Here is an 18,295-nt window from a genome sequence, read left to right on the forward strand (position 1 = left end):
GTGGCTGGGAGGTGGTGCAGTGGCTAGGGTACTGGACTCTCAAGTATGAGGTCCTGAACTCAATCCCCAGCAGCACATGTACCAGAGTGATGTCTGGTTCTCTCTCTCTCCTTTTTCATTGATAAATAAATAAAATCTTTAAAAAAAAAGCTTGTTAGGGCAGGGAGATAGCATAATTGGTTATGCAAAAACATTTTCAAGCTTGAGGCTTCAAGGCTTAGTCCCTTGAACCACCATGAACTAGAGCTTAGCAGTGCCCTAGTTAAAATGAGAGGGAGAGAGGAGAGGGAGAGAACGAGAACGAGAACTCAGGTCCTCGAACACGATGGTGATGGTGGAGGACCTAGGTGAGGGGTTAGTGTTATGTGGAAAACTGAGAAATGTTACACATGTTAGCATCTAGTGTATTTTACTGTCAGCTATATACTATTAATCCCTCCAATAAAGGGGAAAAAAGTAAGAAAGAAGACTTATTAAGGAATCACAAATCATATGGTTATCTTTAAAATTCAGAGCACTTCATAATTCATATTTACCATTCTCCAACTTGGCTGACTGAATTTAATTCTGCTACATTGTACATTATAGATGGCTCCAATGAAACTTTCTCCATAAACATGGGTGAGGTTGTAATATTCTGAATCTGGGCTTCCAGAAATACTTCATCAGTCTGAGGATATGAAAAAAATATCCACCAAAGAGTGATGGTATTTAAATATCTACCTCAAGAAACACATCTGATTTATAATGAAAAATATATTAACCACAAATGTGATTAGTTCATGCCTGAAAATCAAAGTTATAATTAATGCGAGAAAAGAAATCTTCATCCTAATATAATTAATAGGGGCAAATTCAAGTGTTAGTGAATTGACAACTTGTCAAACAATGGATGGGGGATAACTATGTTTTTGTACTGACATTCAAAAATATTTTTAACTGTAATTTAATTCATGAATGTCCTAAATCTTGTAGTAAGTCATTAAAATACTAAAATGTGATTGAACATGACAAATATCCCTGTGCACCTATCACTTTGGAGACATAAAGTAATGAGGTTTTCATTATAAATAATCCAGCATAGTGCAGCTTTAATGGTCATATTATTTTAATTTAGACAGGGAGGGACTACTAAAATCATGACTAGTCAATTCCATAATCCTACAGGGTAACTTTTAATTTAAGCAACTTGCAGTGGTCATTACTGAAAGGCTAAAAATTTAGTATGACATATAATTGACTATCCTAGGAACTTGTAGAATCAAACAAAAGGCATTTTGTAGCCCCTGCAACAGATTATAAAAATGATGCTATACAAAAGTTTTTTGGTCAGTAAGTAATTTAAATACATACTTTCTTATGTATTTTGCTCCCTGAGGTTTATGTCAAACATACTTTTAAATGCAATTAAGCTATTTTGTGGTTGTACATAGTCTCTCCTTACTAATGGCTTTTCTTTCTTTTTTTTTCTCTTGTTTTATTTTATTTTTAGGAGATGTAGTTACCCATAGTCAGTGGACTACAGTTCAAACATATTACATATCATCACGTATTCTGAGAAAGACCACATCATATAATTATTATAGTATAGTTATAATAATTCTATTATATTATTATTGCTTATCTTTTATTGTGCCTAATTTATAAACTGAACTTTATTGCTAGTAAGTTATATCTAGAAAAATATATGTAGGATTCAGGATTACTTTATATTTTAGGCATCAATTGAGGGTCTTGGAATATATTTTCTGTGGATGGGGGTGAGGGGAATACTGCAATTAAAAGATAATTTGTTTCTGAAACAAATTATCCTACATTAAAATAATGGTACAGGACACATATTAAAGATTTATTTTACTCAAAAGTTTCACAGAAATATAAAATACTTTATTACATATACAAAAACAGGATAAACTATAACCAAAACATAGTTTTGGCATTTAATGAGCTTTTAAAATGCCAAATCTAGAATAATGGAAATAATTTGCAAAGAATATAATAATAAAGTTATAATTTAACATATTATTAACTAAAATTAAACAGATTATTTCATCCTTGGCACATATGCTCAAATGAAAACAAAAATATAATGGTGCATCAGTTTAAAAGAATTTATCACATTCTACTACTTTTGCTCAAAACAAATAAATACATCCCATCAATCCATTGCTTTAAAAAATAACCATAGACCCACATTCCAATTTTAGAAGTGCAATTTTCTGTATAAATTTAGGAAGTTTAGATAAAATGGAAGAAAAACAAGCAGCATAATGGAAAATTAAGTTAGTTTGAACAGTTAGTAATAAGCAATTTGACATCTGAAAAACTAAGAATTCTGTGTTACGGTAGCTAATCCTATTATAATGTGATATGTAAGCAAATGTTTATTATAAATAGAAATATAATTCTAGTTTGCTTCGATTTTTTTCCTTTTGTTTACTGTTATCAAAGGGCCATTTTTATCCAACCCAGTTTTTGCATTTGAAGACAAATTTTAGAGTTCATTCAGAAACTAAAATATAGAAGGGTATTTTATAGATGCTAAAACTCCAACGTTATTCTGAACTAATTTCTTGTGTCTGATGAATAAAATACCTAGAGGGGAATGCAAAAATGAGAATGCAATTTGTCAATATTAGAATTTTAATCTCTGATTAAAATTTTCCCACATATAAGATCATCAACATAAAATTACAAATTAATTGTATCTTTTTGGAGACACATTGGTACTATATACAACTAATTTTATTTTCCATCATGTTTTGTAGAGAGATTAGGCAGACAGAAAAAAAAATGGTGAGTAAGAAAGCATATAAATTTATAATAAAAAATCAAATTACCACAGAATTGAGGTCACTCTAATGGAAAAAAATGAAAAAAAGAAAAAAGAAAAATTAGAAAACTCAGAATTAAATGTTAAAGAAAAAGAATAACTTTAAAATAAAATGCATTTTTGCATTTTTTTAATTTACTAAACAAGACAGCATTAGTAAAACAAAAAAGTAAAAAGAAAGCAACATAAATATGACAAATCATTTTTCTAAAAAAAAAAAAAGGTGAAATTGCTAAGGTTAAATGAACAGAGAATATTAACAGGTGCATGTTTAATTAGAAGCAAATATCCAAAAGCACATCTAGGGAGCAGGCTTATCACATGGCTTTCTAGTTCTATATATTCTTTACCTACACTGTAGTCTTCTAAGATGGATATATACTATCTTCCACATTCAGAGTAAGTACACTGTGCAACTTCTAAATTTATCATGGACCATCCTGTGATTATCCTGTGACTAGAGTTCCCTGGATCACACACCAAGGAACACTGGGCTAAAAAACATCAGACAACTGACAGTTTATTCACTTCTTGTTAAAATAATTTCACAGTCACTTTTTTCACACATATTTCTAATTGTACTCATTTAACAATGGTCACTTCAAACATCATTTTTTTGCCAAACACTTGTGGAAATAATTTTCATTTCTTTATCCTCTCAAGACATAAGTACACTACATACAAAATTGGATGGTGAGAGGTCCTCATATATCATATCAGCCTCCTTCACCAGAATTAAGGCCCCTATTAGGATGTTCAGTTTATAAATATTTTCCTCCAGTACCTGACATGGAATAGAGCTCTGTACCCAGCAGGTATTCAAATGTTTGAATCCTAGTATACTAATGTTTCCAATCTTCTTGTAAGGGTTTCCCATTTTAGAAGATTGACAAATTTTCTTGGGAAACTTGTATTCCCTTAGGTGATTCATAAGCATATATCTGAGACAAAAGTGGGGCTATTAACAATAATTAAATAAGGTCTGTGGCATAGAGTAATAAATACCACCTCCTGGTATTAGTGTGGTTTACTACTTCACTTCTAACTGAATTTCCTTTTTTGGGGTCAGTAGAATCTATCTCATTCTACAGGTTAAACTGTATTTGTTTGTCCAATTGGCAATACAGAATATTATGCATATCCTAAATGTTATTTGTTCATTCCTGTTTTTTTAGGAGATGCTTATTTTTAAAAATTCACAATTTTAGTAAAAAAAAAGTTTAGCTGAAATTTGTTGGAAAGCGTTAGATGAAAATTTATCTCTACATATGTTAACTTAAGAAGGCAGCAAACAAAATTGTTACTGTGATTATAAAAACAGATTACATACAACAAGTGAAGACAGAAAATATGGGTTAATGAAACAAAATCACTCTGAATAATAGTACTATATGATTAATACTCTGTGTTACATGATGTTATTGGCCTTCCTGGGATCCAATTATAAAGGAAAAAAGACCCACCCACAACCCTATTCATTTTTAATTGTCAAATGTTTTTCTTGAGTATAATAGATCATATTCTTTCATCAGACCGTGAAGAAAACCTTTTCCAGTAAAATTATGAATTAATATGTTGAGGAAAAAAAGCTACTGAAAATTTATAAGCTAAGTAGCTATACTATAATTAACATATAGTATTTTAAAATTATTTTTATTTTTTTAATCTTTATTTACTTATTATCGGAGAGAGAGAGAGACCTGCAGCCCTGAATCACCACTCGTGAGGCTTTCCCCTGCAGGTGGGGGCCAGGGGCTTGAACCAGGGTCTTTGTGCACTGTAATGTGTGCACTTAACCAGGTGCACCACCACCTGCCCCACTTAAAAGTAATTTTTATCATTTTTCACTATTTATTTATTTATAGAGACAGAGACACACTGAGCGAGGAGGGGGAGATAGAGGAGAGAAAAAGAAAGATACCCATGGCAGCACCCCACCACTTCTAAAGTTTCCCAGCAGTAGGTGGCCGACTGGGGCCTTGAACCTGAGTCCTTGTGCATGTTAACATATGCACTCAACCAGGGTGCACCACCACCCAGCCTCACATATAAAAGTGGAATAAATACATAGTGTCTCAAATCCCCTAGGAACCTCTAAAATATTTACTCATTGACATCTAGTAATCTCATTAATGATATTGTACTCTCTCAACAAGCATACTCTTCACTATGTACTCAATACTCCATGTACATAACTCTGCTAGGAATACCTTCCTTGCTCTGACATTTTGATAGTATCTTACAGATTTAGCTCCAGGAATTCTCTTCCTAATGCATGAAACTTTTCACAAAATCTCATCTTTAGAGTGCCTGCAGAACATCTTTTTCTCTTTAGACTCACTATATATCATATATATATCATATATCATACTGGATAGTTTTGTTACATTATAAATACTTTTTCTTTTTCTTATAACAGGTATTTATTAAAAATCAGCTTCCTTATCTTAGACATTTTGGTATGCCCTATTGTAATACAAACGTTATATTTATAGTACAAACTCAGCTGCTGATGGTAAAAGCAGTTTTGATATGTTATTGCAAATGTCTGATCATCACCTGACTTTACAGTAATAAAGATGCAATTTTCATTTCAAAATACTATATTTGAATTTATTACTATCCTAAGTGATATTATTAGGGTTCATAAGAATTTTTTTCATGAAGCTCTAAAATTCAAGATAAAAGATAAAATTAAAGAATTATGTAAGATATCCTAGTAATGGGAGTCGGGCGGTAGCGCAGTAGGTTAAGTGCAGGTGGTGCAAAGCACAAGGACCGGCATAAGAATCCCAGTTCGAGCCCCCAGCTCCCCACCTGCAGGGGAGTCGCTTCACAGGCCGTGAAGCAGGTCTGCAGGTGTCTATCGTTCTCTCCCCCTCCTCTCTCCATTTCTCTCTGTCCTATCTAACAATGATGACATCAACAACAACAATAATAACTACAACAATAAAAAAGCAATGGGAACAAAAGGGAAAATAAATAAATAAATAAATAATAAAAAAAGAAGATATCCTAGTAATAAGAAGTTTCTCCTGGGGGTAGCACAATGGGTTAAGTACACATAGCTACATGCAAGGACCTGCGCAAGGATCCAGGTTCCAGGCCCTGGCTCCACATTTGCAGGAAGGATGCTTTACAAGAAGTGAAGCATGTCTGCAAGTCTCTCTCTGTCTCTATCTCTCCCTCTCCCATACTTTCTCAATGTTTCTCTGTCCTATCAAAAAAAAAAAAAGTGGGAAAAAAATGGCTACCAGGAGCAGTGGATTCATAGGGAGGCCCCCAAAAAAAAGTTTCTCCTGTGGCAATTTTCATTTTATCTCTTTGTTGGGACAGAAAAAAGATTACTTTTGCCAAACCTATTTTGTCCAAGGAGCATTTCATACTATTCACCAAACTCAGTAGCCTAAGGTACTAATACATTAACTTCATAGGGAAAAATATTTAATATGTTGAGTCTTACTAGCCAATACTTTCCCGTATCAATATAGTTTTGTTTCTTTTTTTTCTTTTTTTTGGAGGGGGGCAAGGCCAATCTGCTACTTCAGCTTTCGTAACATCAGAAACCTTCAACCGATTGCTAATAGTTTTAGACAGTAACAACCATTAAACAAAAATACAGGGTAATCATTTAACTAAGAGTAGAGAGAAAGCCTCAAAATTAACAAATGAGATTAAAAATCAAAGAATACTAACTCCATGTAAATTGGAAAACATAAGATAAAAGAGCTCTACAAAGAAAATTGTTTACTTCTGGTTGAACTTTATGCTCATTTCACAAGTAATTGGAAGAAGTATCAATAATTTAATATGAAAGCAAAATATAGCAGAATTTTAGTCAAGTAAGATCTTAGCATTTCATCTGAAATCCCGTTAGATGTTCAATACTTACCTCTGCATTATAAAATTTGGTTTTCACATCTAGTGGTTTGAGAACCTAGTAGAATAAATTATGCCAATTAGAGGAGATTCTTATCATCTATTTTATCTGCTTCAAAAAAAACCAAAACCTACATGCATTTTTTTGAAAGGCAACCATAATTTTTTGTCTGGGTGAATAAATAGTTAGTTATAGGAGTACTTACTATGTAACAATGTGCTAAACTGAACACATATCTTACTTATTTCTCTGTATTTTACAAAAATGTTCACTGAAAGCAACTGAAGATTTGCTTTCTTTCTTTTTTTTGCCTCCAGGGTTATTGCTGGGGCTCAGTGCCTGCACCACGAATCTACTGCTCGTGGAGGCCATTTTTTCCCCTTTTGTTGTCCTATCCTTGTTGAGGTTATTATTATTGTTGTTGTTGTTATTGCTGCTGTTGTAGGATAGGACTGAGAGAAATTGAGAGAGGAGGGGAAGACAAAGAGGGGGAGAGAAAAATAGAAACCTGCAGATCTGCTTCACTACCTGAGAAGCCACCCCCTACAGGTGGTAGCTGGGGGCTCAAACTGAGATCCTTTTGCCAGTCCTTGCGCTTTGCACCATGTGTGCTTAACGCACTGTGCTACAGCCCAGCTCCTGATTTGCTTTCTTTTAAAAAGCATGTGAAGTCTTAAACAAATGAATGATAGAACACAGAAACAAACTTATTTTTGTGGATAGTGATGCTTCTGCTGAAGTAATTAAAAAGTATCATATATCTGGATCTCCATTTCTATAGCTTTATTATAAATACTATTCTCATCTCCTACACATACATGTGTTAAACTAGTAGTTTTTTGAAAGTATTTCTGACTTAGAAAAGTGTATGTAAATATAAAACGCTATCATAATTCAGCGACTTGTGGAGTTCCTGAAGGAAACTTGGTCCAAATAAATGATATATAAACATTTCATTAGAAATTTAATATTAGGGGAGTCGGGTGGTAGTGCAGTGGGTTAAGCGCACGTGGTGCAAAGCTCAAAGACCGGTAAGGATCCTAGTTCAAGCCTCCAGCTCCCCACCTGCAGGGAATTCACTTCAAGGATGGTTAAGCAGGTCTGCAGGTGACTTATCTTTCTCTCCCCCTCTGTCCTCCCCTCCTCTCTCCATTTCTCTTTGTCCTATTCAACAACAATAACAACAATAACTGTAACAACAATAAAAAAACAACAAGGGCAACAAAAGGGAAAATAAATAAAATATAAAAATAGAAAAAAAAGAAATTTAATATTAGGGGCTGGGTGGTGGCACACCTGGCTAACCGCAAACACTTCAGTGCACAAGGACCCCGGTTCAAGCCTCTGGTCCCCACCTGAAGAGGGAAAGCTTCACAAGTGGTGAAGCAGGGCTGTAGGTGTCTCTCTGTCTCTTTTCTTCTTCCCTCTAAATTTCTCTCTGTCCTATCAAAGAAAATAAAGTTAAAAAATAAAATAAAACATTTGAAAAAAGAAATTTAATATTATTAAATTTTAATTATTATTATACATAATATTATAACATACATATTATAACATAATGATTACACAAATGACTTTTTTTAAAGACTTTTTTTTAATATTTATTTTATTTATTTCCTTTTGTTGCCCTTGTTGTTTTATTGTTGTAGTTATTATTGTTGTTGTCGTTGTTGGATAGGACAGAGAGAAATGGAGAGAGGAGGGGAAGACAGAGAGGAGGAGAGAAAGACAGACACCTGCAGACCTGCTTCACCGCCTGTGAAGCGACTCCCCTGCAGGTGGGGAGCCGGGGTCCGAACCGGGATCCTTATGTCAGTCCTTGTGCTTTGCACCACCTGCGCTTAACCCGCTGCGCTACAGCCTGACTCCCCACAAATGACTTTTAAGCTTAAAGTTCTGAGGTCCCAAGATTAATCCCCAGCACCACCATAAGCCAGAGCTGAGCAGTCGCCGTGTAAAAACAAAAACTGATATTATTTACACTTATCTGAGCTTTATAATGTGTTCCTCTTCTAGATAGTTACATTTTGTCAGTCATGAAAAGAAATTTTAGGGGGGCTGGGAGATTCATCCCCCATACCCCAGAGTGGTGATCTGGTTCTCTCTTACATGCTCTATCTTGTGTCAATAAATAAGTAAAATCTTAAAAAGAAAATTTTAATAAAAAATCCTCAATTTTTTTTAACAAAAACATTACATTGGCAGTGACAATTTCTCTAATTTTAAAATACTTTCTTTTCTGTTTTATTTGGTAAGACAGAAACTGAGAGGGGAGGGGATGCAGAGAGAGAGAGAAACAGAGACACCTGCAGCTTACATGCTAGTGAAGTTTGCCCCCTGCAGGTAGTGACCAGGACTTGAACCAGGGTCCTTGTGCATGCATAGGACTAGCTAGTCCCTGATTTCTCTAATTTTGTAAAACCGAGTCTATCTATAGAATAGTAGTAACTAGACAAGTCAAAAACATCAATATTTGCTTTATTTGGAGCTTATATCTACTGCAGATAAATATGAATAACTGCAAAGTGACAGGAGAAAAAGCATACAAAATTATATACTAAGCCCTGGCCTCAATACATTGGAGAAAGCTTCAGGCCTGTGGTTTCTTTCTTTTTTTTTTTTCATTTACCACCAAGGTTATTTTATTTTTCCTTCATTCTTTTGTTTTTGGTAGGGGGAGTGTGTGTGTGTGTGTGTGAGAGAGAGAGAGAGAGAGAGAGGGAGAGAAAGAGAGAACGAAATAGAGAGAGAGAGAGAGATCACACTGCAGCACTGATTTGGCTTTATTAGTCATGAAGTTTTTTCACCCTTAAGGCCACAGATAGGGCCCAGGGGATTGAGCCCAACTACTTGCACATAGTAACATGTTTGTTCTAAAAAGTAAATTACCACCCAGTCCCATCTTTAATTTTCTCTCTCTCCCTCTTCTCTTTCTTTTAAGATTTTATTTATTTACTACTGAGAGAAATAGGAGAGAAAGAAAGAGAATCAGATATCACTCTGGTACATGTGTTGCCAGGGATCAAACTTGGGACCTCATGCTTGAGACTCCAACACTTTATCCACTGAGCCACCTCCCAGACCACTTACTCCTCTTTTTAGCTGAAAGTCAGCCCAAAGTAGTGAAGCCCCAAAGGTGACCAAAAACCAAAACAATTTAGTATTGTCAGATGCATACCTGAAATTTGAAGAATTTTCTAAAATACATTTTTTCTCCACCTTGAGTTGTATAACTTACTGCACACACCAAGCTGAAACAGAAAGAAGTCTTAATGATTTTGAATCATTTTCAGTTTTATTGCTTAGTGGTATATCTAATACATATCTTTGTGTGTGTGTGTGTATTATCTTTATTTATTGGATATAGACAGCCAGAAATCAAGAGGGAAGAGGGTGATACAGAGGGAAAGAGAGGGGGTCAGACAGTAGCACAGAGGGTTAAACGCACATAGTACAAAGCCCAAGGACTGGCCTAAGAATCCTGGTTCAAGCCCCAGCTCCCTATCTGCAGGGGGGTCTCTTCACAGGCAGTGAAGCAGGTCTGTAGGTGTCTGTCTTTCTTTCCCCCTCTCTGTCTCCCCTCCCTCAATTTCTCTCTGTCCTATCCAATAACAACAGCAATGACAATAATAGTATTGACAACAACAAGGGCAACAAAATGAGAAAAAATGGCCTCCAGGAGCAGTGGATTTGTAGTGCAGGCACCAAGCCCCAGCAATAACCCTGGAGGGAAAGAAAGAAAGAAAGAAAGAAAGAAAGAAAGAAAGAAAGAAAGAAAGAAAGAAAGAAATGAAGGAAGGAAGGAAAGAGAGAGAGACAATGAGACACCTGCAGCTCTGCTTCACCACTTGCAAATCTTTCCCTCTGAAGGTGGGACTTGAACCTGGATCCTTGAGCACTGCAACATGTGTGCTCAATCAGGTGCACCACCACCTGGCCCCCATCTACAATTTGGAAAACATTTTGTACATCAATAATGTGGAAGTATTGGTGAATGGGCTTAGAGCAGGAAAAAAATGTTCCAACTCTATGGAAAAGTCTGGAGATTCACTAGGACTCTAGAAATGAACTCACATATGACCCAGCAGTCCCTCTCCTAGGAATTTACCCAAGGAAAGCAAAAACATCTATCTGCAAAGATCTATGACAGCAATGTTTGTAGCAGCACAGTTTGAAGAAAGTTGTGGTACATATACATAATGGAGCACTGCATCCTCTCCTTTGCAATATTGTGGTCAGAACTCAAAGGCATCATATTGAGTGAGAAAAGCCAGGAGGAGAGGCCAGAGTAGATAGCATAGTGGTTATGCAAACAGATTCTCATACCTGAGGCTCCCAAGTCTCAGGTTCAATTCTTGGCACCACCATAAGCCAGAACTTATCAGTGCTCTGGTTTTAGAAAGAAAGAAAGAAAGAAAGAAAGAAAGAAAGAAAGAAAGAAAGAAAGAAAGAAAGAAAGAAGAGAAAGAAGAGAGAGAAAGACAGAAAGGAGAGAAAGAAAGAAAGGAGAGAGAAAGAAAGAAAAGAAAGAGACAGAAAGAACACTACCAAAGGCTAATAACCAAAATATATAAAGAACTCACCAAACTCAGTAAAAAAAAAAAAAAAAAATGACCCCATCCAAAAACAAGGAGAGGCTATGAACAGAATATTTATCAAAGAAGAGATCCAAAAGGCCCACAAACATGAAAAAATGCTCCAAGTCACCCCAACAATGTGTCCCAGAGTTCCACTTCCCCAAAGCCCCACCCTACTAGGGAAAGAGAGAGGCAAGCTGGGAGTATGGATCAACCTGCCAACGCCCATATTCAGTGGGGAAGCAATTACAGAAGACAGACCTTCCAGCTTCTACACCCCATAATGACCCTGGGTCCATACTCCCACGGGGTTAAAAAGCAGGAAAGCTATCAGCGGAGGGGTTGGGATATGGAGCTCTGGTAATTCAAATTGTACCCCTCTTATCCTATGGTCTTGTCAGTGTTTCTATTTTATAAATAAGTAAATTTAAAAAAATGCTCCAAGTCATTGGTGGTCAGAGAAATGCAAGTAAAGACAACAATGAGATATCACTTTACTCCTGTGAGAATGCCATAAATAAGAAAAGGTAACAGCAAAAAACGCTGATGAGATTGTGGGGACAAAGGAATCCTCCTACACTGCTGGTGGGAATGTAAACTGGCCCAGCCCTTGGGGAGAGCAGTCTGGAGAATACTCAGAAGGCTAGAAGTGGACCTAACCTATGACTCTGTAATTCTGCTTGTGGGGCTATATCCTAAGGAACCAAACACACCCACCCAAAGCAGCATGATTTATAATAGCCAAATCCTGGAAGCCACCTAGGTATCCAACAATAGATGAGTGACTGAATAAGTTGTGGTCCATATACACAATGGAGTACTACTCAGCTACTACAAATTGTGAATTCACCTTCTTCACCTCATCTTGGATGGAGCTTGAAGGAATTATGCTAAGTGAGATAAGCCAGAAAGAGAAGGAAGAATATAGAATGGTCACACTCATAGAAGTTGAAAAATAACAGAAGGGAAAGCACAAAGCAGAACTTGGACTGGAGTTGGTGTATTGCCCAAAGTAAAAGACTCTGGGGTGGGTGGGTGGTGGGGAGAGTTCAGGTCCTGGAACTGGATGTCAGAGGACTTAGTGGGGGTTGTATTGTTATATAGAAAACTGAGAAACGTTATGCATGTACAAACTATTGTATTTACTGTCGACTGTAAACCATTAATTCCCCCAGTGAGGAAAAAAAAAAAAAAAAGAACGACCCTGGGGTGGGGAGTATATTAGGGTCCTGGAATATGATGGCAGAGGAGGACCTAGAGGGTGTTGAATTGTTATGTGGAAAACCGAGAAATGTTACACATGTACAATCTACTGTATTTTACTACCCCCAATAAAGAAAAAAAGAGACCCTAGGGTGGGGGGCAGGGTTCAAGTCCTAGAACATAATGATAGAGAAAGACCCAGAGGGGGTTAAATTGTTATATGAAAAGCTATATGAAATATATGTTATATGAAATGTTATACATGGACAAACTACTGTATTTTACTGTTGACTGTAAATCATTAATCCTCCAACAAAGGAAAAGAAGAAAAAAAAAAGAGAGAGAAACAATTACCTCTTAGAAAGTTCCAGAGTACTGTTTCTTTGCTGGATTGGCAGGTACAGAGAAACCAAAATGCCTTAATAGAATTAATATTGGAACAATCTGTATTTTTTTTCTAGAGGAAAATAAGCATCAGACCTTATATGAACAGACAAATAACTTACTCATCTGGCATACTCATCTCCCATCGTGCCTTTAAAGATAAGACTTCTACACCTCATGACATAAAGAGACGGAAATCACTTTAATGAAATTCGTCTGAAAGTTGTATCGTATCACTTGAGCCTCTGGAATGTTACTAGTGTTTCTCTGTGTTTGCTCTGCACTCTGGTCATGAAGTTTCCAACTATCAGCCCCAGGGCAGCCATGTTTAATGACTAGGCCCGAGATGCCTCATGGAAATAAAACAATGAAGGTCAGTTCTTAGATGAAGTGTGTGTGTGTGTGTGTGTGTGTGTGTGTATTCAACATTTACTCTTTGAAGTAACAAGAAATCAAACTAACATGTAGTCAGAAACAATATGTATGTGTTTAAATAAGATTCTTTAGAAAAAAAAAGAGAAAGACCAAATGACCTCACTTATAGGTGAACTTAAAAATAAAGAACAACAAGAGAAAACATAATGTGAAACCTGTACTAGGTGTGGAGTATTACACCAAAGCAAAGGACTCTGGGGACGGAGGGGAAGGAACAGGATGAAAAGAAACTGGGATCCTTTTGTGTCTCCTATATACCAGTCAATGGGAGATGAGAGGTTGTACCTATGTGCTAAAGACTATACTGTAAACCATTAATACCCCCCAACAAAATAAAATAAAATATAATCAGTCCAGAGGAAATGCTCAGTGGTAGTTCCATCTTTAGTATCACATATGCCAGTGGTGCTCTGAACCCTCACACTGTCCTTCTATCATTAAAACAACAATAATACCAGAGGACCTAGCAGGGATTGTATTGTTATGTGGAAAATTGAGAAATGTTTTGCACGTACAATCTATTGTATTTACTGTCTACTGTAAAATATTAATCCCCCGATAAAGAAAAAATTATTTAAAAAAACAATAATAAATCTTAAGGAATATATAGTGACCCTATTTTAAGTAGTCTATCTTAAGGAAATATTAAGGTGTCCTTTACTGTGTTATTTATAATAATAGTGAAGTAGAAATTACTCAAAGCCCATCATTAGGGCAAGCAAACTAAAATACATGGCCCATGTATGTAAGATAGTTATTTTTTTTAAATATTTATTTATTTATTCCCTTTTGTTGCTCTCATTATTTTATTTTTGTAGTTATTATTGATGATGTTGTTGGATAGGACAGAGAGAAATGGAGAGAGAGGAGGGGAAGACAGAGAGGGGGAGAGAAAAATAGACACCTGCAGACCTCCTTTATCACTTGTGAAGCGACTCCCCTGCAGGTGGGGAGTCAGGGCTTGAACAGGGATCCTTATGCCGGTCCTTCCGTTTTGCACCACTTGCGCTTAACCCGCTACGCTACAGGCCGACTCCTGAGATAGTTATTTTTAAAAACATGTTTTCAGTGGCCCAGGAGGTGGTATAGTGGATAAAGCATTGGACTTTAAAGCCTAAAGTCCCAGTGTGCTCGCTGGCATCACATGTGCCAGTGATGCTGTTTCTTTCTCTCTGTCATGTTAATAAATTTAAAAATGCTTTTGTTTTAAATAAATAAAATAAAAAATAAAATAATGCATTTGGGGATTAAGAAATGGTTGAGTAAAACAAACACTTGACCCTGAAGCCAGTTTCTGACCTGAGTTTCTACATTATTATTTACTAGCTAATCAGTGATTAAAAAGACCCATTTTATATGGTCTGGGAGGTGGCACAGTGGATAAAGAGTTGGACTCATAATTATGAAATTCTGAGTTTGGTCCCTAGAATCACATGTTCCAGAGTGATGCTCTGGTTCTCTGTCCTCTCTCTCCTCTCATAAATAAATAGATAAACATTTTAGAGTCTTTTTTTTTTTAATATTATTTTTACGACAGAGAGAGATAGAAAACTAGAATGCTATTCTGGCTTATGTGATGCTGGGCTTGAACCTATGGTCCGACATGCAAGTTCTACATTCTGCTGTTGGCAGATTTACTACCTACTTACTTTTAGAAATTCATTTTCTGTAAATGAGAATTTTTTATTGTTGTAGTTATTGTTATTGACGTCATCATTGTTGGATAGAACAGAGAGAAATGGAGAGAGGAGGGGAAGACAGAGAGGGGGAGAGAAAGATAGACACCTGCAGACCTGCTTCACCGCCTGTGAAGTGACTCCTTTGCAGGTGGAGGGCCGGGGGCTGGAACCAGGATCCTTATGCCGGTCCTTGAGCTTTGCGTCACATGCGCTAAACCTGCTGTGCTACCACCTGACTCCCATGTAAATAAGGATTTTAATAAATTCAATCTCACCAAATATTGACAACTGTTTTTTCCTAGCTTCTGGGGATGTAGTAGAACTCATAAAATTCATAATTTAACGGGGGACAGTAGGTACGCAAAAAGTACTTTACATACAAATACATAAATATATACATAAATAAACACAAGTTTGGGTGCTATAGAATATAAAAAGGGCTGATATGTATAAAACAGGTGAAGGGGAATCTGACCTAGTCTAGGAAGCCAAAGAAACCACTCAGAGAAAACTGTGCTAAATCTGAGATTCAACAAAACAGAAGTAAACTAAACACAAGACGTAGACATTCTATTATAAGAAAAGAGGCAGTTAAACTACGTTGACTTCAGTATAGAGAGGAAGTGAGGAGTGACGAAAGGTGACAACTAGAGTGGTTGGTAAGAACTAGGCTTTGCAGAGCTTTGTAAACCATGTGTTTGGGGGTCTGAATTCTCTCTCTCTCTTCTGGTAGGACAGAGAGAAAATGAGAGGAAAGGGGATCGAGAAGGAGAGAGAAAGAGAGACACCTGTAGCACTACTTTACTACTTGTGAAACTCTTCCCCTGTGGATGGAGACGGTGTGTGGGGGGGGGTGTCTTGAACCCAGGTCCTTGAGCACGGTAACATATACACTTAACCAGGTGTGCCACTGCCTGGCTTCCCTCTTTTTTCTTTAAGATAGAGAATGGGGAAGAGAGAAAGAGAACACAGCACATAAGTTGAGAATGGGGAAGAGAGAAAGAGAACACAGCACAGAAGTTTACTTCTATGTGTTGGGTGCCAGGCTTGAACTTGGGTCTCTTGCACAGTAAAACAGTCAACCATCCAAGTGAGTTCTTTTGCCTGCCTGAATTTCCTAAGGGTAGAGGGAGGTCACTGAAGAATTAAGTGATTTATCCAACATCTCACAAGTTACTAGTTGGAGCTGGAATTTGAACTCCATTAAATCTGACTCCAAAGCACATAAAAAATCCAGAATATATATTAAGATACTTACAGGGGCCAGGCGGTAGCGCAGTGGGTTAAGCGCAAAGCACAAGGATGGGTGTAAGGATCCCGGTTTGAGCCCTGGCTCATCTGCAGGGGGGTTGCTTCACAAGCGGTGAAGCAGGTCTACAGGTGTCTGTTTTTCTCTCCTCCCTGTCTTCCCCTCCTCTCTCGATTTCTGTCTGTCCAATCCAACAATGACAGCAATAACAACAACAACAACAAGGGCAACAAGGGCAACAAAAGGGAAAAAAAAAAAACACAGGAACAGTGGATTCGCAGTGCAGGGCACTGAGCCCCAGCAATAACCCTGGAGGCAAAAAAAAAAAAAAAAGATACAACATAGCTTGTCAGCAGAATGAACTGATGAAATAAAAGTTAGCATTAAATACTTTATTATTATGTACTTAAGACAAAGAAACAGAAATGGTGATGTAAGCAGAGATCACAGAGAAGTTAATGAAAGATATTTCAAAAGAATTAACATAATTTAGTGAACTGACTGGCTGTGGGGAGTGGCAAGACAGATGGAGAGCTCTTAAATTACTTTAGGTAACTGATATTTTCACACTTACCTTTTTGACAAAAAATAAATATAGAGCACTCATATCCAAAAGCATACATCAGCCAGAAATATTAAACTTGATTTGTTTTGTTCCTTAAAGCCTCTCTGGCTCAGTATTTTTGAGTTTTCACAGTAATATATATATATTTACATGTAAAACATATAACAACTGAAAAATTGTGAATTTAAAATGTATGGTATTAGTATTAGCTACTAGTATTTAAAAAACAATGAATGGGAGCCAGGTGGTGGCATACCTGGTTGGGCATACACATTTCCATGCTCAAGGACTCCAGTTCAAGGCCCAGGGGAAACTTGAGGAATGGTGAGACAGTGCTGCAGATGTATTTCTGTCCCTCTGTCTCTCTACCTTTAGAGCTTCACTTTCCCTCTCGTTTTCTCTGTCTCTATCCTCAATAAAGAAAGTATTTAAGAAATAAAACATAAAATTAATGAACTTTTAAAATAAACGTATTTAAATGCTTACATGACATTTTATTTTTTCAGATAAGACTGCCTATCAGTGCAAAATGAAACAAGAAATAAATTAAACTTTATCCCCCTAATGGTTATGCAAATGACTTTCATGCCTAAGGGAGCAAAAGTCCCAGGTTTAATCCCTTACACCACCAGAAGCCAGAGCTAAGGAGAGCTCTATTAAAAAAATATATAAAATAATAATAATATGCTTGAACCTATTTTTTCTAATAAGCATATGAACATCAAATTCCTTCAGAAGTAGGCTGTTAGGCTTAGTAATAAGTGGAAGTAATGAAAATATACATATATATGTAAGTAAACACTTCTACAAACCAGAGAAAGTAATCCTTACATGTGTGTTCCAATTTCCTTTACTTCATGGTGTATAACATCATCAATACAACAATCAGGTTTAAGTTCAGCTACTGTAGCATTGGAGGCTGAAAGATTTAAACGCTGAGAACTTGTCTGAAGATCAGCCTTGAAAGAGAGAGAAAAAAAAAAGAAGAAAAGAAATAAGAAACTGATTACCTACAATGTGTAACTGGATATGAGTAAATAGAAAAGGGTGATAGACGATAGTAAGAATGGAGAGCAACATGCTCTGTGAGAATCTTTCTTTAAACACATCTGATATTTATAAATCACAGTAATGGTGTGCACACACACACCAAAAATAAAAAGTGTGTAAGAAATAGGTGAAATCCAAAGTGAATACAACCAGTACCAATGAATTTGTGTTGCAAAAGAGAAAAACACTGGCGAAACACTTTATGATCTTTGCTTCAGAAATGACTTTGAAGACTGAAGTACAGCAGTAAGAAAGACAAAAGCAAAAATAAACTAATGGAACCTTGAAGTCCTATTGCATGGGGAGATGAGTAATTGCAACCATGTGTCTAAAACTGCACTGTAAACCATTAAGTCCTCAAATAAAACAAACAAGCAAACCAAAGGTATTACAGAAAACTGAGAAGCTTATGCAAACCAAAACAGATCATAATGCAGGGC

At 36.4% G+C, this 18,295-nt stretch overlaps 1 protein-coding gene across 2 annotated transcripts in view; it reads right to left on the reverse strand.

Moving 5' to 3' along the window:
* The window catches only part of TRAPPC13 (trafficking protein particle complex subunit 13), a 48,276-nt gene that overhangs the window by 10,434 nt on the left and 19,547 nt on the right, over positions 1–18,295 (reverse strand). For both annotated transcript variants that reach the window (XM_007523488.3, XM_007523487.3), the window contains exons 5-9: positions 17,637–17,764; positions 9,892–9,964; positions 6,726–6,770; positions 2,841–2,858; positions 537–670 (exon numbers count right to left, since the gene is read on the reverse strand). In XM_007523488.3, coding sequence (XP_007523550.3) covers positions 537–670; positions 2,841–2,858; positions 6,726–6,770; positions 9,892–9,964; positions 17,637–17,764 — 398 coding nt within the window. The remainder of the gene's footprint in view (positions 1–536; positions 671–2,840; positions 2,859–6,725; positions 6,771–9,891; positions 9,965–17,636; positions 17,765–18,295) is intronic.

Source organism: Erinaceus europaeus, chromosome 5, assembly GCF_950295315.1.
Source record: "Erinaceus europaeus chromosome 5, mEriEur2.1, whole genome shotgun sequence".
NCBI lineage: Eukaryota > Metazoa > Chordata > Mammalia > Eulipotyphla > Erinaceidae > Erinaceus > Erinaceus europaeus.